General features: G+C 42.6%; 1 protein-coding gene and 1 long non-coding RNA gene across 3 annotated transcripts in view; one reads left to right on the forward strand and one right to left on the reverse strand.

Annotated features, from left to right (window-relative positions):
- RECK (reversion inducing cysteine rich protein with kazal motifs) overlaps positions 1–14,501 on the forward strand; it is a 66,281-nt gene extending 51,780 nt beyond the window's left edge. Inside the window, exons 16-22 of the mRNA XM_040588143.1 lie at positions 498–620; positions 1,129–1,300; positions 3,349–3,541; positions 5,656–5,866; positions 7,206–7,279; positions 10,723–10,878; positions 13,229–14,501. Coding sequence (XP_040444077.1) covers positions 498–620; positions 1,129–1,300; positions 3,349–3,541; positions 5,656–5,866; positions 7,206–7,279; positions 10,723–10,878; positions 13,229–13,444 — 1,145 coding nt within the window. The 3' untranslated portion in view covers positions 13,445–14,501. The remainder of the gene's footprint in view (positions 1–497; positions 621–1,128; positions 1,301–3,348; positions 3,542–5,655; positions 5,867–7,205; positions 7,280–10,722; positions 10,879–13,228) is intronic.
- Positions 13,593–24,925, reverse strand: LOC121085458. Of its 2 annotated transcripts, none has more exons than XR_005827069.1 (6): positions 24,726–24,925; positions 21,102–21,317; positions 19,701–19,932; positions 18,575–18,843; positions 14,711–14,848; positions 13,593–13,778 (listed from the first exon to the last, which is right to left on the reverse strand). It is a non-coding gene; the product is annotated as an uncharacterized LOC121085458 (long non-coding RNA). The 2 variants fall into 2 exon arrangements; XR_005827070.1 differs by lacking the exon at positions 24,726–24,925 and adding an exon at positions 21,553–21,854.
- Between the last annotated feature and the right edge of the window lie 967 nt (positions 24,926–25,892).

The following is a 25,892-nucleotide window of genomic DNA, read 5'->3' on the forward strand; positions in this document are numbered from 1 at the left end:
TATGTGCAAAGGAGAGAATTGCGCCACAGAGGGGTGTTCGTTATCTGTAAGATTATGGCTGACAGCAGTCTTACATAAAATGAGTTTAGGAGAACGTATCTTCACAAAACCTTTACCTTTAAAAAGATGTAGAGCTTAATAACTAGGATTTATCAACCACTTTTACAGCTTTATGACCATATTTCTTTTTGCAGCTTTAAATTGTTCTTAAAAAAAGAAAAAAGCAAATGCAACTTACACAGGCTTTGAAAGTATAAAGTGCTTGTTTCCTTTTTTAACTAATTAATCAAAAATGCATGTGAACAGACTTCTTCAAATGAATAAAGCAAAACTTTAAATCCAAAGTAGACATTTCAGTGGGAAAATAAACTGGATAAGGGAAATTACAGAAACAATTAATAATGAAAATGTAGTATCTGTGTAAAACACATGAGTATGTAGTCTTCTGGTCTATTTGCATTAATTGTATGCATTTACTTCATTTCTTTTATTTTAAGGCCATGGAACATCCTTTAATATAGATTGTAATGTCTGTTCATGTTTTGCTGGAAACTTGATATGCTCTACGCGTCAGTGTCTAACTGAGCATAGTTCAGAAGACGAACGTCGGAAGTTTACAGGTAACTTTCCAAACTATGGAAACTGTAAGCTTAATACTCTTAGGGCGAGAGTTAGCTTCTAAATTCCTTCCACAGTATTAACAGAAAATATCTGATAATTTGTTAGTAATATGTTCTTTAAATCAGTTGTTTTTCTGATGTCCAACCAACATATACCTTTGGAAAAAAAAAGATCAGTACTGAAAAATAGAAGCTCAGGTAATATGTAAAAATAATAAGTAGAGATGACGTAGTGCCACTAGGGACAAGAGAGGGGTAGTTTGGGGGGGAAATGGAGAAAGCTGAGTCGAGGCAGCAAGGAAGCAGTGCCCAAACCTGCCCTCCTGCTGCTTCTGAGTGCACAGGTGCTGTGCCGCATCGCTGAATTACAGGAGGGAGGACGTGGCTGAAGGTATGGCACATCTTTGCATTTGCTGGAAGGCAAAGATATCCTGGTGTCTTCTTGTGTATCTTCTGTCTTAGAAAATAAGAGTGCACCAGATTCCTGGTTTGTGTGTTGCATTTACAGGTTTGCCGTGTAACTGTGTGGATCAGTTTGTGCCCGTCTGTGCTCAGAATGGACGCACGTATCCAAGTGCGTGCATAGCTCGCTGTGTTGGGCTACAGGACAATCAATTTGAATTTGGATCATGTCTTTCCAAGGACCCTTGTAACCCTAACCCTTGTAATAAAAACCAGAGGTAAAAGCACAATATGTTTTAAAGCTTTTCTTTGGCATCTTCTACTCATAAAGCAGATAACGCTTTTTCTTTGAATGTGTTGTGTATTGTAGTAACGTTCTATGTTTTGGGATACTCCAATAAAAATAACTGTTTGAAGTAGCTATTTTTTATTTATCATAGTTAGTAATGGACTGTAATAACTGTCAGTGCTTGGTTCTGTTTATGTAATACTATATTTTTTAAATGCATTACGCAGATCTCTGTTCTAGCAATAAAGAGAATTAATGTACACTTTCAAAAGTGGAGGAATCAAATTTTGGTGAAATGGCTATAAGTGTCATTTTACTACTTGTTCCACACCTTCTTCTAGTAGTTTAAAAAAACCCACATCTGTATTCGAGAGTTGCAGTGAGTCTTGCTTATTCAGTGAATAATCTGTGCTTTTTATCTCTAAAATAGGAAAATACCAATCACTTCAGGACACTTGAGCTTCTTTTAGAGTGATATCTTGTGAAAACTATGCCTGTACAATCTCTGTTTTTTCAGTGTCAGAAAAAGCAAAATCTGTATAGACAAACATGAAAACAGAACCCATGCTCTGTACTAGTGTCAGGAAAAAAGAAAATTGGGCCTTTCTTACAGAAATCAAAGTCTGTGGCTCATAATACTGGTCTCTGTCTTCAATTTTCTCAGTGTTGTGCAATACTGCAGTCTCCTTTGAATTTGTACATTTTTCTGTTTTGAAAGAAAGCCACCCTGAGTTGTGTAATACTGTGCTTCCGTGAAAACTGATTATAGCAATTTATTTTTTTTCCTTTTTCTGCACTTTAAATGGCTTCATGCAGAAACCTGCAGAGAAAACCCTGTGGCTTTGTACTGTAATAGCCATTATGGCATTGAAAATTAGAATTTCAAAGGTGCATTGGGGATGTATGCTTTTTACCTTTCTGATTTGGAAAGTATAGAGAGGTTTTTCAGTTCTACAGAAACTGCCACTTGTAGTTTCAGTAAAGGACTGAAGTTTCAGTAAAGCAGTATGTTTTTCTAGGTCAGCTTGATAATGTAGCATCAACTAACCATGCTCATTTTAAAACATTACTGAAGCACTTAGAATCTGTTTAAGATCTTACATTCCACTTGTAAAGTGTTTAAATGTCAGAATTTCTGAGTCTTCCCTAATATGGGAGGAATATGTGTAATGCATAGGACAGCAGCGCTCAGAGAGAATAGGGACGTATTGTACATAATCCAGTGGTAGCCTTGTTGTCATTTGGAGGAGGAGCAGTTTGTTAAAAAAGCCATTTGACTTTTCATCAGCCCATTCATCAAACTGTTGGCTGGCATTTCTCTAGCACAGGGATGTCTCGCAGGGCATATGGCAAATGTTTTGCACATAAGTCCTTGGAAGTTATGTGTTTAATAGAAAGGAGAAAGAATTTCTGCGGTTGATTGCTCTTCACTTACCTGTGAAGGCTTGAGAGGGATGACATGCCAAAAAAGGGAATTGTGTTAATACTAGATTCTTCCCTGGTTTGCAGTCATCCCCAAGATGGGATGGGATGTAATGTACTGAACCAACAAAGCTAGCATCCAATTAGGTATCTGTAATTGAAACCATATGAGCTTGTAAGTCTTGTGTTCACTACCTCCCCAGGGAAGGATGAGGCTAGACCTCTGCAATACAACCTCCTGCAGTTGACTGCTTTCATGTTTTCTCTAGTTTTCCATAAATAGGCATTTACAGAATGAAGCTTGGGAGTAGGTAAGAAGTTTATCCAAGCCTTTCTCAAAAATCCTTTGGAAAATACGTGGTAAAAGATAAATTTGACATTAAACGTTCACATACGTTGACTAAACATGGTGCAAACCAGTTCCAGGTTTGTGATGAGACCTGAAAGCGGCTTTTCAGAATCTTTTACCACTTGTATTTCCTGCAGCTCTGCTGAACCATAGTTAGCTCTAAAGCGCTGGAGAAGATTTCACTGCAAATATTTTCCCTGAATATTTTGAGACTTATCAATTCCATATCGTGTTACAGGATTATTTTTGTTTATTACTTTATGCAGGTGCATACCAAAGAAACAAGTTTGCTTGACTAGTTTTGGGAAGTTCGAATGTAGCCAGCATGAATGCGTGCCAAGGCAGTTAAATTGCGACCAGACGCGGGATCCTGTTTGTGACACAGACAATGTGGAATACAGCAACTTGTGTACTTTGTACCAAAAAGGAAAAAGTTTGGCATACCGAGGACCATGCCAGGTAGGAAGTGGTTCTAGCAATAAATACCAACTGATCTTTTTCTTTAATGTTCAAGTTTTTTGCAATATTCTGCTTTTTATAGCTTACAAAATGTTTTAATTTAAAGTAATCCTTTAAAAATGTAATTTTAACCAGTATAAAAAATACTCTTTCAAAATTATATTGAGAATTTTGTCAAGTGTATCTCTGCTTTAGTGAACAGCTGTCTCCAAACCAATCAAAAGCTTTATTTATGCTTTCTTGGGGATAGTACTTTGATATTTATGTTAAATCTTCCTCTATTTTTCACTATTAAAGCTTGCACCGAGATATGTTTGCAGTAATTGGTTGCAGTTCCTTGGTTAGTTAAATGCTAGTTTTTACCAATTTGAGCTTGGTTTATTTAAAAATTAATACCTAGTCATAGAAAGCCTTTAGTGTTTTGTGTGATAGTGCTCCAGGTTTACCAAGTTCGTTGTTCAGGATCTTATTTACACCTAAGTTTTGTTGGAGACTAAGCAGTCTGTAATGTTTGGGGTTTTAGTTAGCCTGGATTGAATTAGTCTTCATATTAATTCCTGAGAAGGATTAGGACGAGGTATAGTTCTTCCATCCCACGGCTCCCAATGGTGTGTGCGTACAAGCTGTTTCTATCGCTTTACAAGGAAGGTCAGAGCTACTCTGGACAGAGTTGCTGGCTTTACCATTGATAGGCTGTTCATCTCCAGGTTTTTCTCAAATGATGAACATCGCGACCTTCTCTTGGTCTCAGCTGATGGATATCCCTAGCAGTACAGAACATTTTTTCAGGGTTTTTCTGTATTATGAATGCTATTGCTCTTTTAACCTACTTCTAGTTTCTGCCTTTCTGTCTTTATACCTTACTTCTCTTGCCCTTTTTCAGCAACCTCTTTAAGTACAGATAATTCTCATTGCACATCAGATATCTCATGAGACACTCAGAATGTTCAGCCCCTGAACAGTAAGAATCAAAGGAGTATTGCATGGCTGGATTTTTTTTTCTCCAGCAGTCGTGTGCCTAGTTGTATCCATGTTCGTAAGTTTTGGACAGTGGTAGCTTTGCGTTTTCATTCTTGCTTTTACAGGGAAGATGACTGCAAGATAGGAGACTATTTGGGGTGCTTGCATTTACTTGTCCTTTGTCTGTTTTGTTGGCAGCTTAGGTGTGTTATATAGAAACTGTAATTTTCTTGTTGTTTGAGAGGATATACAGTGATCATATAGCTATGGTGACTTACTAGAAATCTTCGTTAGTTTAATAAAATGCTTGGACCTTAGCAAGAAATTATGAACAGAGTTGCATCATTTCACAAGACTTTGGACAAAAGTATTACTTACCTTGCCTGCAGAGAGTCAGCAATTCCATTTGTTCCTGTCGTGAAGCTTAAGTTTATTGGTATTTGACCCCTTGAACAGGTTGGATTAATGTATGTACACAGGGGGATAGGAAGAAACTGTATTACAGTTTTCTCTGATTCTTTTTTTACATGTGTTTGAATCAAATAACATGTTGAGAGCAAATGGACAAAATAAATGTATTTTTATAGATTTAAAGCTCTCAACAGTATATTTTTGACAAAGGTGTCTAGTAATGGATTTTATTCTTTTGAAGTAAATGTATACGTTTAGCTTTTCAAGTAATGTGTTAGAAATACATGCACACACACTAATTAAGAACATAAAAACACTGAGATGAATTAATAAACTAAGTAATTAAAATATTAATTCATAAAACAGCAGTATTTTATTAATAATACTTTATGAAGTGATAAAATTATGAAAATTAATTAATTTAAGTAAGTTAATTTAAATGACATGGTCATTTTATTTAAGAGTTAGCACAGAACAAAAAATGTTGTTTCCAAAACATGTCTTGCTGTACATTTCTCTGATTCCAGCTTGTATTTTTCTGTTGCCTTCTTGAAGTGGTTATTCTTTGCATTTATTACCCATTCGTAAACAGGCAGGTTATTTTACTCTAGAGTCCCTGCTTCTTTGGATGTTTGACAACGTTAGCAGTGAATTTGCATTGACTTTGGTTTTCCTGATGTTAATACTGCTCTGGAGTTTCTGTACGGGAATAAATTGATCTGTGGAACGTCTCTGTGTTTCAGCCGTTTTGCAAGTCAGCAGAGCCTGTATGTGGGCATAACGGAGAAACCTACCGCAGCGTCTGTGCTGCCTACGCCGACCGGGTGGCTGTTGACTATTACGGGCAGTGCCAGGCTGTGGGCGTGCTCTCAGACTACGGCTTTCACACCGAGTGCGCCTTCGTTAAGTGCCCCCAGCTTTCTGCTACGGGCTGCAAACCTGTTATTGCTCCGGGTACGTTAATTTGTCGTTGGAGTTTACTGCAGTAGGAGAGAGTCTCCAGGCCACGTGCATAAACAGGTGTCTCTTCAGGACAAAACTTACACTTTAAAAAATTATATTCCCTGATGTCCTTGGGACATCTAAGAGAAAGGGTGAAGCAGAGGTTTTTACTTAGGGCTGGAACAAGCATTATCAGGGCTCGGCTGAGTAATTCTGGGGTGGCAGGGCCTTGGCTTTAGCAGTCGCGCTCCTTCGGTCTTCAGAAGCTTGCTGCTGTCGCCATCGCTGCTCCAGGAGAAGCAAGTGAGGTCTGCCGTGTCCAGGGCAGAACGCTGCCCGCAGTCAGATGAGTGATCTTTTGGAAGTAGCAGCACAGATACCACACCGGAATGCCAAACGGTCGTCAGAGCTGGAGTTCCCAGAAGAACAACGATGACATTTAATTGAAGACAGAGTAAGGCACTGTGTGTATTTCCAGCCCTGTGAAGGAAGAGGGCAGTAGGAATAGTTTTGCCCTTGTGCTGTTTGAACTGGTTTTTTATTGTTTTCACAAATGCCTTCTATGTGAAACAGTAGCAAATTGCAGGTAACACATAGAACAAGGAAAGCTCACTTCTTAAAAAGAAACAATTTTATCCATTTTTCTCATTCATGGGTTTGAAGAAGGGTCTTTGTGCTTTATTAGGTTTAACATTGTAAAAGTCACTCTGTGAATGTGAATTGTGCATAATAAGTTGGGGGTGAATTAAATACACAGTCATGGGTAGAAAGCTGAAATATTAGCCCTTTGGTTTCTGAGATGGTCAGAAAAAAAGCAGTAGAAGAAATATGACCTATTTCTCTGTTAAACACATCTATCAGGTCCTTCACACACACACCCCCGCCCCCATTATATAAAGATTCTAAGCTCAACGTGGTGTAACTGCATAGATTAATGTTTGCAGTGTGCGTAACTGGCTCCTGTCACGCCCTAGCTGTTTCAGTGCTTGAAATTCATCATTTCTGTAGTTGCATGTGCATCCATCCATCCAAAACCTTGGCTTGTGGTACAGAGTGCCTGTGGGTTTTAGCTTACAGTAATGCGTCTTCTTGAAACAAGTGAAAATTCATCTTGTTGCTTCATGTTGATGGGAGTAAATGTGTGTTGAAAGATGACTGCTTTTGCATTATAAATGTCTTCAACATTAAAAAAAATATCTTAGGAGTTCTACTATCAATCCGAAACATTTACTTTGCTTTGGCAGTCTTGCTGTTTTTAGTCTCAGTTAACATTCAACTTCTGACCTCTGCTTACTTAAAAGTGAAAGGACTATTTGCTTTTATTTCTGAGATATTTCTTTTGTTCACATAGGAGCCTGCTGTCCGCTATGTGCTGGAATGCTGAGAATCTTGTATGACAAAGACAAGCTGGATACTTTTGCAAGGGTAAAATCATGCCTTATGTATGTTAAATGGTACACAAAAAGGTCAAATTACTGTATACTCTCTCCTGAAAAGTTAACACATTATAAACCAAACAATTTTTCAGTAGGTAGCATGTGATTTGGGGTTTTTTCTTTATATTGTTTATACTTTCCTTTATTTCTTAATGTCAAGTATAGAAATTGAATTACAATGGAAAGTAAAACAGAATTAGAGTAGGCACAAACAAGCACATTCAGCTTTGCGTTTTATATGATATACATATAATAGTATAATATTATATGATATACATATAATTTATACATAATAGTAAAGACAAATGATATGGGAACTGCATCTGTCTCATGATAGTAATACACTGTATATTTATTATTTATGGCCTTTTTGTTAAGGTTATTCTGCTAGCTCAGTGTTTCCTAATGTGGGTAACTTAGCTCTGCCATTGTCTTATGTTTAAATTGGATTTGTTTACGCTCCTTGGGTTATTTATACAGTTGTCACTGATTTTGTTGCTCTTCAGCTAAAATGTTGGATTTTAACATCTCCATAAGTTAGACACCAGCATCCTGTATTGCTGCTCTTTGAAAACCTGCAGTGTAAGGTGGATCTGCTGCTGTTGTCTACTTCTGAACGCAACATTACTAGGCCTACACTGCCCAAGGGGTGTGTAGAAGGATTGCACTTTATTGACCCCTGCTTTTATGCTTCAGTATATGGAACAGAGCAGAACACTTGATTTTTGGCATGACACCACAACAAAATAGAGTAATGACAATCATGCCTCGTGAAGCAAAACAATTCATGTTTACATCTGCATGAGTTTTGTTTTTTTAAATATCAAGAAGAAAGAGAATGTCACTAAAACAGTATAAAATTACGTTAACCTGTTTATATGTTTAGAAGTAGAGATAATTAGGTATTATTGTAAAAACATAGAAAAATTTGGGTTGAACATGACCCCTGAGGATGGTCTAGTCCCAACCCCCTGCTTAAAGCGAGGTTAACTCCAGGTTGGATCAGCTTGGCTAGCTGAGCTTTTAACACCTCCAGGAGTGGAGATGCCACAAGCTGCACACGCTGCTGGACTCCCGCCAGCTCCTCAGTGTGGCCTGGGGATGGGGCAGGGCATAAATAAAGGGGGATGGTGACTTCTGCTGGCTCAGTTCTTGCTGTTGCAGCCCAGTGTGTGGTTGGCCTTCATCTCAAGGCTGTGCTGCTGACTGGTGTTCTGCTGATTTCCCTGATTTCCCCTTAGAGATTTTGCGTTCGTGTTGTGTTGACTGGTTTTGCTGAATAGCAGTGTCTGATGGGTCATGACTGCATCCTGGAATGTCTTCCCGTTGTCATCTCTAATGGTACCAGGGACTTGGTGACCGCTGCAACTTCTCCCTTCATACCTTACAACCTGTGGTTGTGAAGAATTTTTAGTTTTAGTTAGAAGGGCTTTCTAGTTAAAGGAATTATTTGGACTTACTTAAGTAGTTATTCAAGTAGTTGGTGGTAAGCACTAAGTACCCAAATCCAGGTACTTAGTAGGTGAGAGGTGGATTAGGGTACTTAAATCGTTGCTTTTCTTCTCCCCCCCCCCCCCCTCGTTTTTTTGTCACCACGGTCTTCCTGACTTTCTCTTCTCATGCTCATCTAACACCACAATACACAGTCTTCAGAGTTTTCAAAACTCATATATATTTATATATATAAAACAATATATATCGCTCTCTTTACATTTGAAATATGTGATCTCTCAAATATTCAGGCCAGCATTCTCTTAGCACATACTAGAAACTACAGAAAGTTGACTGGGGTACGAAGCCCCCAGAGATGATCTCTGAGTGTTGCAGCCACCTGGAGCCTGCGCAGGGTGTGAACTGCCCTGAGCACAGTCAGGAGCTCTGTCCCTTTGTTACTCCACTGGCAGAGGCCAGCCAGCATCTCGGTAATACCATAGAAAATGCCCAGCTGTGTATTTGAGTAATTTGATACTTTTGTCAACTATATTTAATTAATAACATTGATCTCCTCTGATTGCATCAATGAAACTATAGGATTGGTGTGCAGCTCTTGCTTTTGCCAGTATACATATACATACAGTGCATACATGTATTGTGCTGGAGATGGTTAAGGCTCAGATACACAGACTCATTGCTACAATTGCTAGTGTACACTTTAACCAACCCGAGAGGGCAAGGAGTAGTAATGTGCGCCTATTTTAGTTCAGACAAGTGGTTAATTTGAGGGAAAACTGCCTCAGCTACTGAAGAGTTTCTCCCCCCACCCCTCTGGCCTTTTTTGTAAAGACAGCAGGAAAAAAAAAGTCATCATCTACACAGAGCAAAGAAACATTAGAGATCTGCTAAAATTCTCATCTAGTCTACTAGATTTCTAATCTAAGACATAAAAATCCAAGTTTGACACTATCCATCATCCTTAAAGTATCCATGTGCTTCTGTTTTAAGACTGAACAGCGTTTGCTGATCAGTCAGCATGTCAGACTACATTTCAGCGGGGCTGTGACAGGGAAAACCCTCAGAGATCTGGTAAAAGAAGTGTCGTGCAACACCTTGCAGTCTACTTCAACACCTTGTAGTCTACTTCAATTTCCCAGATTTCCATTTGTTAAGGTCCTGTACCAGTGGTCTTAAAAGAAACTAAGCTACAGTAGGATACAAAGAATGGATTTGCTGCAGCTAAAGCTGGAAAACAGAACAAAGCAGAATGACCAGAAGTCACAAGTATTTGTGTTGGTGGTCTATACTGTTCAGCACATGCAGAAGTGACCTGGAAAAAAGATGAAAAACCTGTAAGGTGTGGCAGTCCTTGAACAGACTGAGCATCTACAATCAAATTGTTGTTTGTCAGATACAAGCAGCAAGCAGAACAGAGACAAGAATTTTAAGAGAAAAACACATTTACCTGGTAGTTACATAGTGATGTTGAAACATCATGTGCTCTCACATATACAGACATGTAACTGTCTTTACAAAGCCAGAGCTCTTCATTTCTGGTGGCTCTTGAAACAGATTCTATGATGGTAAGGGAGTGCTGGCTGGTGGGGCTGCTCTGCCTCTTGTTTCCCAGCGTGCAAGTACAAGCTGCTTTAACATAACCAGTTACGTTACTTTGAGGTACATGATACATGTGCACGCTAACTATGAAGCTGGAGAACAACATGTATTGAAACCATGGTTAATTTGAGCAGTAAATAATTTTTTTCCGCTCTTCACTTTTTTATGGGTTTGATTTCTTTTTCAGAATCATAGAATCATTTTTTAGACTGATGTTTTAGAATCACTGAATCATTCCAGTTTTTTGCTAGCAATTAGAACTGAATAGTTTAATGGCTGAAACAAATTTTCTGACATGATTTCAAGTTGTTGAAACTGAAGAGGAGAAATGTAAGTTTGCATAATATCACTTCATCCACAAAGTTCTTTGCTTTCTTCCAGGTGACAAATAAAAAGCCTATAACCGTACTTGACGTACTTGAAAAAATCCGCCTGCATGTCTCAGTGCCACAGTGTGATGTGTTTGGATACTTAAGCATAGAATCTGAAATTGTGATCCTCATCATTCCTGTGGATCAGAACCCCAAACCGCTGCAGGTAGACCATGCTGTTATTTCGTTTGTCCGGTGTGGATTTACTTCATTTTTAGATGTGTACACTACTTTTCTATTTTCAATACAGCAGTTTTAAAATTGTGCATTCTCCTGTGTCCCAAATACACAGGGATTTCTGTAGTGACTCAAATCTGACTAGCCAGGGTTATGGATGGTAAAACGTGTCTTGAGAATTCTGCTTTTCTGGTAAGAGGCTTTTAAGTGTGGGTAGTTAGAGGGGGGAGGTGAAGGAAGGCCAAGGGCAGAGCAGTATGATTTTTGTTTTAAAATTAATAAATGCAGAACTCTCGATTTCCTATGACTAAAATAACAGAAAAATAATTACTGAATGCCCTCTTAAATTAATACTTGTACACTCTGTATTAATTAATAGATAATTATTTAGTAATTTTATATAATTATATAATATATATGATTTTATATATATATAATTAATATATAATTAATTAATTAAACACATAGCTGCATATGAAATGGTACTCCTTTGTCTCCGGTGTCAGTGTTAAGAGTAGATTGAAGTATCTGTGGTATTAGGCTGAAGCACATCATGCGTATTGGTACCATATTCATACACTGTGCACATCTTGATGTTAAGGAGTTGTTCATACCAAAGAAGATCTGTTGATCCTATTCTGAGACCATCCTGGGTTTGATACTCCTTTCCACTTTATGGTAAAAAGTGCTGGGAGATCCCAAAATGCTATTATGCCCTTAAAAAGGAAATAACTTTCCAATAAGCTGCCCAGTTCGCTGTGTCACAGCTAGTTCATGCTAGCAAACAAGAACCCAGCACTCACAGCACGGAACTCTAAAGGTAAACCAACAAATGCAGCTCGGAGTCCTTACGGTGTTTTCTTTGGCGTAGTTCAGCGCAACAGAAGCAAGGCTTTGCTACGTATTGCTTTGTTACACCCTTGGAGCTGTTGCTTCATTTTTACTTTCTGCTTGTTAACCTGTGCGAGCAGGGAACATAATTCCTTGCCATTTTATAGTTGTTTCTAATAGTCTTGCCCAGCCCTGCTGAGAGCAGTTTATAGCGAAGTGGCTTTGCAGATCAGGTGCTCAGACTGCTTCATTCTGTTCCTGGCATGTCGGTGTGTACTGGTGTGAAATGAAGGACTTAGCTTTGACAAGGAAGGGGAGAGAAAACCTGGCCACACTCTCTCTTTTATCTTTTACAACGCAAACAGAATTCAGGCAGATTCATTTCCTTGTTTATTTTATATTGGTGGCTGCTTCCCATTTCCATTTTATTTGTACAGTCTAGTTTTGCATGCTCGGTATCGCTTCTGGGACAGGCTGAAATTACAGTGCAAGAGGACACATCACTGCCACAGACTTTGCAAGCTGCAGTATCTAACTGGGTAGGTTTTTTTCCCAGGCAGATACATTGTGTGTGTTTTGCTTGCCCATGCTACTGGAGCTACTGGCTCCAACTCGGCTCCCGCTTATGTCTCTTTCTTTAATAGAAATAATCCAAAATGTAACCAGGACTTAGGAAACAAGGTCTGGGCCCTGCCAGCCTGGTCAGCTCTCACTCCACCTGCAGCAGGTGCAGTTGGACCCCTAGGCAGAGGAGGGCTCTGAACGCAGAGAGCCCCTCTGAACCGGGGAGGAGCTGCTCTCCCACTGGTGACACTGGTTGCTGTGCACGGGTTCCTCAGCTTTCAAGCCCTGGGCCTCCACGTGCGAGCTTGTCAAGTTAAAACCTTAGCCGAGGCAGCTTCCAAAGCTCTTAGTACTAAATTGATTCCTGGGTTGCAGTAGAAGGTAAGGTGGAAAAAATGAATTTTCTAACATAAATCTCTAATTATCATCATGTCAGTGGGGGAATGAAAACCTGAAAACTTGCGGTTTCTCAGGTTTTCCCATTATTTCTATTCTTCTCTTCCCTGCCCGTAAAAGAAATCAGTTTGCCCTGATTTAGAAGAAAAATCCCAGTAAGATGAAAATCCTGGTTCTTCCACTGTTGCAGACTTCAAGGCAGTATCCTGGTTAATCAGGAAGTCAGCCCTCAGTTTTAGAGATACTGACTTCAGTTATAGGTTACTGTGAGATTTTTGGCATGGGCATTCAAAACACATTTTACGTAGCTTCCTTCCTTCCCTTTTGCTACTACCTGGGGCTTCCACAGCAGTTTTCATAGTACCAAAGTCTATGATAAGAGCTCTGATATATTTTCTAGGAAACACTCCCAAAAGTTATATAACTCTTATGTGCTGATGGGAATAACTCTCGATTTCCTTTCCTGAATTTTGCTATCTAGCAACACTTTTGCATTGGCATTTCATGTGGCAAGAGGAGAACTAATAACTTTTTTTTTTTTTTTTTAGATTGAAGCCTGCAATAAAGAAGCAGAAAAAATAGAGTCACTGATAAATTCAGACAGTCCAACATTAGCATCACACGTGCCGCTGTCAGCTCTAATTGCATCTCAAGTACAAGTTTCATTGAGCATCTCTTCACCTTCTGTTAAAGTGGTGCCTGTTCTGCACTCCCTGTTTGTAAGCCTTTTATTCCCCTTGTCAGCATTAATATATTATATATAACTGCTAAGAAAATATACATGAGTATTGCAGTGTTTTATATTGTGAAGGACATTCAGAATTGTTGATCACTGAAACAGAAAACAAAAATTGTAGAAGATTTGATAAACTAATATTTTATTTCAATGAAGAACTAAAAGTATTTGGAATAATGTGAAAAGATTATTCTTTTATTCATTACTAGTCAGATGAAAGTTTCAGCACAGGTAGGTGGTTTTCCATTCAGTTTCAGCACAATTAGGTGGTTTTCCATTGATCTTGGAAACATAAAGATACTCTCGAAGGATCCGACACAGATTTACGATTTTTGCAAGAAGGGATCTTACAGGGTTTTTATCTGCAATGAACAAAATAGTGTTTCAAATTTATTGAAGAATGTTAACTTTGTATTGTTCAGATGTGTATCAGTGACAATGAAGTGCTATTTTAAACATCATGTTTGGAAGAAAAAAATTGCTGCTACTTAATTACCTTACCAAAAATTTAAGAGTCTATTCTCATGTAAATATGCTTTCATATTTTATTATGAAGAAAACTAACTAGCCCTGGGCCTGTTTCTGTAGACATCTTTACTTGGACTAGTGAAGATTGGCAGGACACTGGGCTCAGTGCGTGTAAAATGACAATCAAGCTCTATACAAGTACCTGACTTCAATGAAGAAATATGTTCTTTTTATAGTTTTGTACATTTCAGAATCTCATATTGGATGCAAATATAAAGAATCTCAGTATCTATATTTAAGTGTCATTTAAAATATTGCAGTATTTGCATGTTATCTAATGAAATTTATACTTCAAATGTTTATACAAACAGTATGTTTTATTACTTATTGTATTTTATGCACCTGACCTTAGTCCACATGAAGTATTTTATATCAGTATTATGATAGCCAACTTTTGAAGTATATACAGAAAAACTTATTTTTGCCAAAATGCTGAACTTTGAAAGAAAGCACTGAAAACTTTTTGAACATATATGTTGTTGTAGCATGTTTGTAGCTATTATTTTCTGCTAAATCTTTTAAATGCAAAAGTATTAAAACTTTTTATTTTAATAAAACACTTTGTCATGTGTCCTTGTATATGAATGCATGTAATTTTATAGAATTCTGCAATACAACATGTATTTTTCTTTCTCAAATCAACACAGAACTAACTGCAGTTACACACATTCATGACTCACGCAGTTTAATGTTTCCAAATTAAGTACATTTCAAGGGGGTTCAGGGGGTGGGCTGTGGGGTTCTTGACCAAATCTGCGTCACATACATGTAAATCTATGCCATGAGTGTCAGACTCGATGAGCGGTAGAAGAATGCAGACGTCTTCGTGGGACCCTCCTGGGTAAGGTTATAGGTATCCTCAAGTTACATTTAGAAGAGACATCTCTCACCTACACCTGTGAAACTTGCACAAATGTTAAGGACAGTATTATAATAATATAATATATTGTATATTATATATGATATAATAATATATATAATTTTATATAATATAACAGAAATATAATAATTTGTAGTTGGACTTGAAGGTTCGACCTCCTCCAGAGCAAACAGAGTGACTGGGTGCGTGTGCTCGCAAGCCCACAGAGTGAGTTTCTCTGACACCTCCATCAGCTGCTTTTCCAAGCACGTCCTTGTTGTTTGTTGTCTCTTTGTGAGTGAAGAGCACTTCTGTATTTTAAGTGCAGTTGTGCTGTGTGTGGAGTTCTGAGCACTTCTGCTAGACGAGTACAAACGCAGATCATCCTTGGAAGTGTTCTTGCCAAATAACATCAGGAAGACTCATGCACATAATCATCAAAGTCTAGATACAAAAAAACTTGCCCATCTGTTTCTGAAATTTCTTCTGTGGATTCTTTAGAAAGTTGGACACGAGTACAATGAATGCATTTGAAAAGCTTTTTGAACTGAAATGGCTTAGATGATCTCCCCAGAAACTGCAAACAATTCAGGTGGTTTAGTGAATTCCTTGGGTTTTCCAAGTCATTAGCAAGTATCTCTTCAACACGTAGCCTGTTAGCTTGCTTAGCATTTGGCTGAAGCAATCCATTGCCTACTAAAATGAACAGAATTGTTAATGTCTTAAGAAAACAGTTGTATGCCACACTGGTAAAACTATTAGTGGGGTGTTTTTTCACACCTGTGAAGATTTTCTCAAATGAAAGGTAATATCAAAAAAAGTTACCTCGATTTGCATGATGAATCTGGAAAAAAAAAAGAATTTAAGCCCAGAGATTTTTGAATTCACATATGAGTGTCCAGTACTTGCTAGAAAAGAATGGAGATTTTGAGTGGTTATGTTAAATATTTGGTGATGCCTTGATGCAACAGAAGTTTAATGTTGTTGATTATGTGGGAGCCATTGGGCATTTCCATTTTGGCAGAGCCATAGTTAATTTGTATTTATGAATTATTAGTCTTACTGTTTTTTATTAGCTGATTATTTTTTATGTGTTATTTTAATGTATTCCTAAATTCCTGAACCTAAGTCCAGCATCTGCAGTGTACTGGGCTTAGGTTCTTTTTGCTGGATGAACAGAAGTACTTTAACAGTTAATGGGTTTTCTCAAGACCTCAGACTGCCTCAAGGGAATGAAGAAACTATTTACTTACGGGGTTTGAATCCGATTGAATTAGGAGAAAAGATGGAAGAAACCAAGCCTGGAGTTACTCACAAGTCAGGAAATTTGAACCTAATGGGGAAAATCTGATGCAGGTTCCAGAGGAGTTTTCCCTCTAAGTGCTGATCACGTTCTGTCCCGTCTGCGTGGGAATCTGGGGCCACTTCAGCAGAAATGGTGACAGCACAAGGGCACTGCAAAGCCACACAAGCCTGGTTGTTGCTTTTGTAACAGGACCCAGCTGAAGCATTTACAAACCATCATTTTTTTGCCTGCTGAACACCAGAGGTGACGTCAGTAACTGGCTCCAGAGGGATGTTTCCCTTCTGCTTCCATTAGTTTAGTTTGGCTGCTGTCAGCGGGACAGGGCGCAGGGGCTGCAGCAGCACCCGCGGGGATGCACTGCCGGGGGCTCAGCTGCGCCGTGGGCCACAGCCTGCCGCCTCGCGCGTGGTGCCTGGTGCCTCACGCCTGGTGCCTCGCTCTGCTGCCAAGTTTCAAGCCCAGCAGGAGCTGGGATCGCTGGATTTCAGAGACCGCAACAGTCGGGTCTGCGAGAGGGCACGGGATGGGCGCTCGGCCCCGCCACGTGCCGCCAGAGCTGCGCCGCTCTTCCATGCTCCGGCCTTACGCAGCTTGACGCTACGTCAGTGCGTGGACAGCTGTGTGAACGGCTCCGGGCTGAATGGCACTGCCAGTGGTACAGCCTTGCTGAGTTCTATGATGCTTTCCCAGGTCTTCCTTCCACACACAGCGTGCTGCAAAGCTTTTCAACACTGTCACTAATTACAGCTGACCAGAACTATGCCGTTATATATAAGAGCACAGTTCTGATTATTATATACAGATATATACATCACATCTATGAACCTATACATGGCTTTCCAATTTGTTGTATTGACAGATACCTGTTAATCAGATCTCCATCCATTCTTAGAATAAATATATCTTCCCTCAATGTACTCTCAGATTTGCCCTCCTCAAAGCCAGTTTCTGTTGGGTTTGGCCAGGTGCAGCAAGAAATAACCTGAGCCGAAGGAGGTGGTGCTGGTTCAGTACATCATAATCTTACGTGCTGTTAAGAGCCACCCTTGTGTTTTGGCAAATGCTTTCTGTTGGCTTTGGCGAGATTTCATAGTTTACTTCTTTGTGCTTGGATCCAAGCATCAGCTGCAACATATGCAAAGGTTTTTAATCTGGTTCTTCAGTTCTGCTGCTCCTTCTAAGCTAGCATTCTTCTAAAGCACTTCTGAGCAATCCGAGCAGGTGATGTGATTTCGTTAGCAGGTCAGGACACACAGCAGAACAGCACATTTCTTTGCAAAACCTTCTCACCAGTGCGAGCGTGGTCAGTTTCAAACTGAAGCCTCCTCTTCAACTCGGCGATCCACAATTCTGCATGGCTCGCTGGCAGTGGACTGAATGGACAGGTTATGACTACTGTTTGGTGCATAAATTTACTTTTTAATCGATTTTTGAACTGCAGCAGCAGGAGTAACATCAGTAAATATATATAAGGATGTATTGCCATGCACATATACAGCTATATAAACATATATGTGTATAAATACATTTATCTCACAGTGCCCTGTGTCAGGCTCTGTATCACCCTCTTCAAGAAGAGCACATTTGGCCATTGCAGAGAATTTAGCAATTTATTTTAGCAAAGAATCCAAATTTTGGGTGTTAATACTTCTAAAGTTGAATATCAAGTACAACATGGCAATCAAAGCTGCAGGATCCAACTGTGTGATTTTGTTGTGTAATTTATACATGGTGTTGCCTAACTGTAAGTGTGCAAAAACACTGAAAAAAATGTCCCTGGCTTGTTGCATTCTGAAGTGCACCTCTCAGCAGCCATCCCTGTTCCTGAGTCAGGGCAAGCACAGCAGCAGCTCCTGCGCATGGCGCAAGGGCCGCCCTCAGCAGCAGCAGCAGCTGCTACCAGCTGCCCGCAGAGGTTCAGTCCCTCCGGCATAAGTAAGTTTAAGTATTTCTAGCCATTAATTCTGTGCAGAAACTGAGCTGCTGCTGGCAAGGCTGTGGTTGTCCTGTTCACTAGCAAGGACAAGGGCCGTGGGCACCACCGGCTCCTCCGAGCGACCACTTCAGCCAGACCCGGCACAGCTTGGCCACAGCACAAGGTACCACGAGCGGCTGGTTCTATGCTGGAAAACAAACTGTGTCACAAGCACACTCTGTGCATGTGTGAAACCTGCCAGGTTGTGCATTTTGCTTTTTTTACCAGACCTGAAGTGGCAATGCAAAGTCTGGCCCAGCATCTCATGGCTGCAGTGTTTCAAGTGCTGCTCATAGCCCCAGTGCTGCACTTGCTGCACACCTGGACCACGGCTTTAAGAGCTCGCTCAGGACCCAGATGAAATCAAAGATGATGTCAGAAACACAAATACACATTTCAAAACTAGAAAATAGATAAAGCTATGGTATTTTTAACTCAGTTTAGCTAAGTCAGGTTAGCATAGTCATGAAGACAGTAACTTTGGTTTTACCTTCCCCAAGTAATGCAGACAGGATGCATGTCTCCCTTCCAGGCTGGTCTAGGAGCCGCGGAGCCTTAACTCCAGCGCTGCCTGCACAGTAGTAGCACCCTCTGCAGTCCTCAGCACGGAAATCGTCAGTGTCTGGGCAAGGAACAACAGAGCTGGACAGAATATTGCATTCCAAAAATTATCAGATGTGGCCCTCTCTGTGCAATGGAAAACCTGCGGGGTCCGACTTCCTGGTCCCATCAGTCTCATTTGACTGAAACCCGATTTTCCTAAAGGCACAGGATACAACCATAAAACCGTGAGTTGGCATTTACAAAGCTGTTGTAACTGAATTTTCTAGGGTAGCTTCTTGCGTTTTTTTTTAACTCCCCAAAAGAAAAATGTTATTTGCAATTGCAGATTATTTCTTCAGCTTATGGTTAACAGAGTTATGCACTTGGTACCGCGTAAAAGTAAATTATATGCCATGTCCCTTAACCACTCCTTGTTGCTGTGTGCTTTTTTGTAGCACAGTGAAGACTATGGGCACAGCTGGGAAAGTTTGAAAAGTTGCTCATAGGGTTCATTACAATCATTTTAAAACTATGAAAATAAATGGGTATCTCTTTTTCCATATTCTTGGAAGCTTTCCACAATTTCTGTTATCACGTAGCTCCCCACCATAATTTCCAATTTATTTTTGTTTTTCCCATTAGCTGCAGTAGCTGTCACTCAAACATTTACTGACCAGAACCAACCCTTCTTTCTTACACAGCACTCTTAAAAAAATAATTACAAAAAACTCTGACCATGTGGGTTTTACAGCCATTTAGAAAAAAACTGTTCTTTAAAAACAGAAATAAGTTTTTGATCTCCTCACAGCAGAGCACACTCCTCTGATGAAAATGCAACTGTGTGCGCTCCGTTACTTTGCCTTACCCAAGTTAACTAACCTGCCGTTACAGCATAGATCATGGATATGCCCGCCGTAGCTGGCACGTATGTATGAGCGCTACCTTTTCAACTGGGTGTACACTAGTGTTTACAGAAATGTTTTATTACCATAACAGCTCTTTTCCTGTATCCCATTAAATCAATTTGAAAATTGCAGAATATTTAAATAAAAGCAAGACACCTATCATCTTACCTCTGAACTTCAATCTGTAAATTGGGGTGTTAGCACCACTATTTCTCTGTGGTTGCACAGCACGGCATATTCTGCTGCTGAATCCCATGTTGCAAGTCACAAATTACATTCTCCAAGTCTTTTTTGGTTTTGTTTTGTTTTTTCTGTCCTCCAAATGAAACAACTGCCATGGTTTCACCACCTTCTGTTTGAATTCTGATGACAGATGCAGACTTCCCCTGCTTATGATACCCTGTAAAGAGAAGGAACTCAGCTATCCAAACTTTCAGCGCTTGTTGCAGCCCACTGGCAATTCGTAATGTATTTAAAACATGGCATTGCAGTAACAGATACCTACTTCTGTGTAGTACAAGGTTTGCTCTCATTATTTTACGACTAATTAACACCATGGTATTAACAGGGTATATAGAGTTGACTCCATCTAAGCACCCCAACCACAATCTATCATCTCACACATGCTCAGCTATTCAGTCAAAGCCAGTGAAATTACGGCCTCTAATATCACAACCTGTGTTAGTGACTAAATACTGCCCGTCCAGACTAAATACTGCCCGTCCAGCTCTAGATGGCTGCAACAGGAGAAGCTGCACAGGCAGAAACAGAGGAACGACCCCTGTAACAGGATGGCTGTTACGAAGGCGGCTGCTTTGACCCCAGCCAGCAACTCCGCCTCATGCAGCTGCTTGCTCCCCCCACCTGGTGGGATGCAGAGGAGAACTGGGAAAAGGTAAACATTGTGAGCTGGGATAAGAACAGTTCGATAATGGAAATAAAGTCAAACATAATACTAACGCTACTAGTACTAATTACAATGAGAAGGGAGATGACAACGGGAGAAAAAGGACTAAAGCTCGAGACAGAACCGCCCCCCCAAGCGATGCACAGTACAATGGCTCGCCCCCCACTGAGCGATGCCCAGCCCGTCCCCCAGCAGCGACCCCCCCAGCCCCCCCCCCCAGTTTATATACTCAGCGTGACGCCATACGGCATGGAACAGCCCTCTGGCCCGCGGGGGCCAGCTGTCCCGGCCATGCCCCCCAGCTCCTTGTGCCCCCCAGCTGCTCGCTGGCCGCCCGAGAAGCTGAGAACTCCTCGACGGAGTATAAATGCGGCCCAGCACCAGCCGAGCTCAGCGTGTGCCCCCAGCGCCGCTCCCACCACCCCCAGTGCCCCCCGCCCCCGCTACAAAGAAAATGAACTCCCTCCTAGCCCGCAAGGACGCTAACAGAAAAAACAGCCAGTGGCGACTTCCACCCGCACTTGACGCCGTGGGGATGCGCCAGCGGCAGCAAGCTGGTGCCCTTGGCACAAGGGGCAGCCCAGCAGCGGGCAGGCAGGCTGCGGCACGGCCACGGGGGTCCCACACCCGCTGCCCTGCCAGAACGGCTACCACGGGCTTACCTGTAACAATGCCCGACTGCATTACTGCATTATTTTGCCGGCACTTCTCTTGCATAATGGTTGCCATCTTGCACGCCTGAGGTGAACTTCTCTTTTTAATCATCAAATGCGTGCGAGCAGCAGAGCTGAGCCTGCGGCTGGTGGCCTGCCCACCATTTAGCTGTTCCAGCCATAAAGGTCTCCACCTGAACCAGCCATCTGCGAGTCCTGTAGCACCTGCGGAGAGAAATAAGCATCTTCAGGAGAAGTCATCTCTTGTATTTTAAATATCTTGTAGGGTAAGAAAGACTGCGCTCTAGGGACGCTCGCGTGGGCAGAGGGTGCTCCCACTGGCGCAAGGAACAGTGCGCGGGGTAGCTCCTCAGCAGTGGTAGGTGTAACCAGGACACTTCTCATTAGTCTTAGACCAATTCTTAGCCAGGTTTAAGCATACTCAAAAATATGCAAGGACCTGATTACAATCCAGTAATATGCACCCATCACATTCGTGGAGAGCAGCTTCTCTTGGGAAGTGTTCAATAAGCTTCAGAGGCAAACACGGTGTGGGCGGAGGCCAGCGGTGCCGATTCACTCTGAACTTTCCCCGTCACTGTGCACCGAGGCTCCGTGTGGCGCTGCCTCCGGCGCGGCACCATCCCTGTGCCCCGATGGTGGCACCCGCAACCCATTGTCCCTGGTATTCATTTGTCACACAGCCAGAAGTAGCACACTCACATCTGTGCTTGACAAGTGGAAATAAGTGTAAATAAACTCAAGTTGCGCTCAACAAGTAAATAAATTAAATAGAAAACATGCACATTGATAAGCAGACCGAGATAACATCACTGGAACAAACACTGGAAATGAACTAATTGTTCAGTACTTGTTCTCAAGGGCATAACAAGATTTCCAATTCTGAAATTTCCAAGCCCGCCTAGCTCACCCAAGTTTCCTTTGTACAGCCGAGCCACATGTCAGGCAGAGGGGTTCCGGCACGGGCAGCGTGCACACACCAACCATGCCACCCCGTCATACTCCGATTCTTGACAGCAGAGCAGATGTTTCATACAAGGGCACAGCAGGAACATCTATCCTCAGTGGCACGTGCAGCCGCTGCTGACGCCCGACAGCCGCCCCGCGCCCCGCTGCCCCGCCAGCTCCGCCGCCACGCTCACAGCAGCCAAGGAGGCTCCTGCCGGCACAGGAGGAATGAAGCCAGGCTGGGCAAAGCGCGGCCCCTCTGCCCACGGCGCGGGCAGCATGGCACACGGCCCAGGCCCCACGGCCGCGGCGCAGCAACCCCGGCGCCCGGTACCAGCGTGGGAGTCTGTGCAGGGCAGGCGGGCGCACCCCTCCACAGGGGACCCCTGGTTAGGGATCCCTCAGCCCAGCGGACATGCGTAAGGCCACGGGCAGGGAGGGAGCAGGCAGATTCTGTGCGATGGAGGGGCTGGAGCAGCTCAGCGGCCAGGGAAGGCGGGAGCGCAGGGACACCTCGGCTGGAGAGGCGACGGGGGTCCCACCAGCGCACGGGCGCCCAAAGGGTGGGAGCGGCGAAGGGGGAGCCGGGCTCGCCCCAGCAGAGCCCGCTGTTAGACAAGAGGCAAAAGCCTCAATTTCTGTCTGAACACCAGAGAACACCTGCAGTGTGAGCTGGGTCGGAGAGTGGCACCGGCTGCCCAGAGGGGCTGGCAGCACCTCCCGCCCCACAGAGCTCCCGCTCAGCACACCGGACACAGCCCCGGGCTGGATTAGATAACCCAAAGAAGTCTCGTCCCACCTCAACCATTCTGTGATTCCATAATAAAGCTCTGAGTAGCTGAAAAGTAGCACCACACGTGCTACACGTGCTGTAAATTTCGCGGGTCTCCTCGCTTATTCTGCATTTTTAAAACGTAGCTATTAATTGCACTATTTGAAGCCCTAATGTATGCCCTATCTTCTCTTTGCAAGTTAATTAGTTAATTCCACATCAAGAATCCTATTGCAGCAACACATTTCAAAAACAAATACCAAACAACTCTGAGCTGCTGCACTTTGTGCATCCAACCGGCTGCGGCCAACGCACAGCGCTGGGGCAGCCCCGGGCACGTAGCTGGCACCCGGGAAGGGGGCTGAAGGCGTCCGACCCCCTCCTGGCTCCCCAACAGCTCCCTGCACTGCTGGGGGAGTTCAAGCCACAATTCAGTAAGTCAAGTGAGTTGAAAACGTATTATATAGCTACTACATACTTCTCAAAGGTACATATTTCTCTCCATATAGTATGGCCCTTCCTGCGCTGTGAAATGAAAGGTCTGGCCCAAAACTCACAGGTTAGGGGAAGACTGACAGCCATAGCCCAGGTGCCTCTACTTTGAATGTTTAACACCCAGATCGCTGTCTAGCGTACTTCTCCATTTGTGTTAAAGCTTTGGATGTATTTTTTGAAGTCTGTATTTATTTATGGCTTCAGAATGTTCACCTTTCAATATAGAAATCCTGTCCTCTCTAAAACGTATCAATTTCACAGGTTCAAAACCACTGCTGTTATGTCGTCAGTAGCTCAAAAGATTTTTTTTGTATATTGTTTTATGATTTTTTTTACAAGACAGAGCTAGTACGTGCTAAAGGTCTTTTTAGAAAAGCTGCTGTGGACCATTAACAGGAACGGAAAGCTGTTCAGAGCTGCATGAGGTGTTTGGCTCAGATTTGTGTTTGCTGAAGGAAGCATACCACGGTTTCTGAGAAGGAATATAACTTTCCTTAAATTAAGTACAGAAATAGCTAGGTACAGTGTGGGAAACATATATTTTGATAGGCTCAGTGGGACATTACACTCTTGTGGTTTTAAAACAAAACTTCAACCCTAAGATTCAAAATACAAAGTGTGGCCAGGGTTGTGTCCCCACGGAAAGCCCGCAGGTGGCATCACTGCCCAAGCTGAGTTACATTTCAGCTGCTTTTAACTTAGAAGGAATATAACTGGTTTGGGATTTCTTTGCCCTTTTTTTTCTTAAGCTAGCGCTTTTCTACAGCTTCAGCTCTACTTTCTGTGCCACTTAATTCTCAAAATTGAATTTGCACAGGCCTGATAAGTCTGTCATGCTTTTACGTAAATTTACTTTCTCCTGCAGACATCCACCGGGAAGCGTCCCAGACTGCTCCAAGAACACAACTCCTCTGTATCTAAACCGGCACGTCACTTCTGCGTGGGTTTTGAGCACACCTGACGCCAAGGATGTGTAGGGTTGTGTTAAACTGCTGGCATGGAACGAGCCAAAGCTGTAACAATAGTTTCTGTCACTACTAATCTGCAAAGTCTGTGTAACTGGGCATTCCAAGAGGCCACACACACACACAGAGACACAAACACACAGACACACACGCGCTCTCAAGTTTTCAACCCTCGTGAGCAAAGAAGTGCATGTTTTGAAGATTAAGAAAACCCTGGTTCCAGGAACTCGTGTGCACAGACGTGACAGTATCAGGAACTACAGTAAATTCAGCCTTACTGCCTTAACTTACAAGAGGGAAACCAGCAAGTGAGGAAGCCAAGTTACAGCTGGAGGCGCCACCGGAGGAGAGCAGAAAGCAGCCTGGTGATGTCGTGCGAGCTGCTGCAGCGTTGGTCCATCGTTCAGAAAGGACATCAAGCGTTACCAGTACCTTAACATCTGAACGGTCACCAGCAGACTGCAGCACTGCTTCTTCTCTGGTATCGGGGGCCTCAGCAAGGGCAGGATGGAGGATCAGCCAGGAGCCAAGGCGCAGGGGATCCTGGTGGCCACCAGGACACAGTGCCCCCTGCTCCAGCTGCGGCGGCGCTGAACCCTTCCACGTGCAGCCACCTGGGCACCATGTATATCATCTGCTGTTGAAAAGAAGAAGGATGTGAACTGAGGCAGGGATGTCCCTGACTGAGCCTTGACTGGACGCCCCCCTCCTCCCTCGCAGCCCCCCGCATGGCTTCTGGGGCTCCCTGCCGGCCGCAGCGCGAGCGGGCTGTGCTTGCTCTGCAGCCCCCCAGCGACACGCACATCCAGTCCCGGGCTAGAACAGAGCCCAGTACCGCTCCCACCCGCTCCTCATGCGTGCTCTCCCGAGCTGGTCTCTCCTCTGAGGGACCTCAGCGGCATCAGCTGCACACCTCCAGCGTTACAGGCTGCAGCTCAGACCCCTCATGGACACAGGGTAGGTGAGAAGTTGACTCGTCAGAGAAGCACAAATCGCGTATTTTATTTAGCAGTATGGAGGGAAGGGAACTTTAAAAAAAAAAAAAGTCTCCCTTGCAGGATTTATGGCCCTGCTCAGGGCTTGTCACCAACATGGCATTTGCAGTGCTGCTTAACCCTCCCATGTCAGCTGGTTATCTTTATCCGGTTTGTGAATTCCTTTCTCTAAAACTGCGTGTGTAAACCTTTGCCCTTCTTATTCCTTTAAAAACCCACCCCCTTCCACCCACAGAGAGGGAACAGGGCTGGCCCCACCAGCTGAACATCTTCTAATGGTAAAGTCGCTGTAATCGGAAGGTTTTATGGCTGCAGGTTTCCTGAAGAGCAACCCGTATCTCCGCATGACACAAACACCCCATCCACAGCAGGAAAGTCTGACCAGCAAACACACAAGTAGGTCTAACAACGTTCAGCCACAAAGCAGCACAAAGCAGACGTTTTATGCAAGTAACAGATCTTCCACCTACTCCAAACCAGGCAGAAAGCGGACAAGAAAGTGTGAAACCCACACCAACACTTTCAGTATTTTTATGAACAGTTGAGCTCACTGGCCCAGAGGTACACATGGCTCAGGGCAGCAGAAACAGTAGGAAGCACACAG

This window comes from Falco naumanni, chromosome 3, assembly GCF_017639655.2.
Source record: "Falco naumanni isolate bFalNau1 chromosome 3, bFalNau1.pat, whole genome shotgun sequence".
Lineage (NCBI taxonomy): Eukaryota > Metazoa > Chordata > Aves > Falconiformes > Falconidae > Falco > Falco naumanni.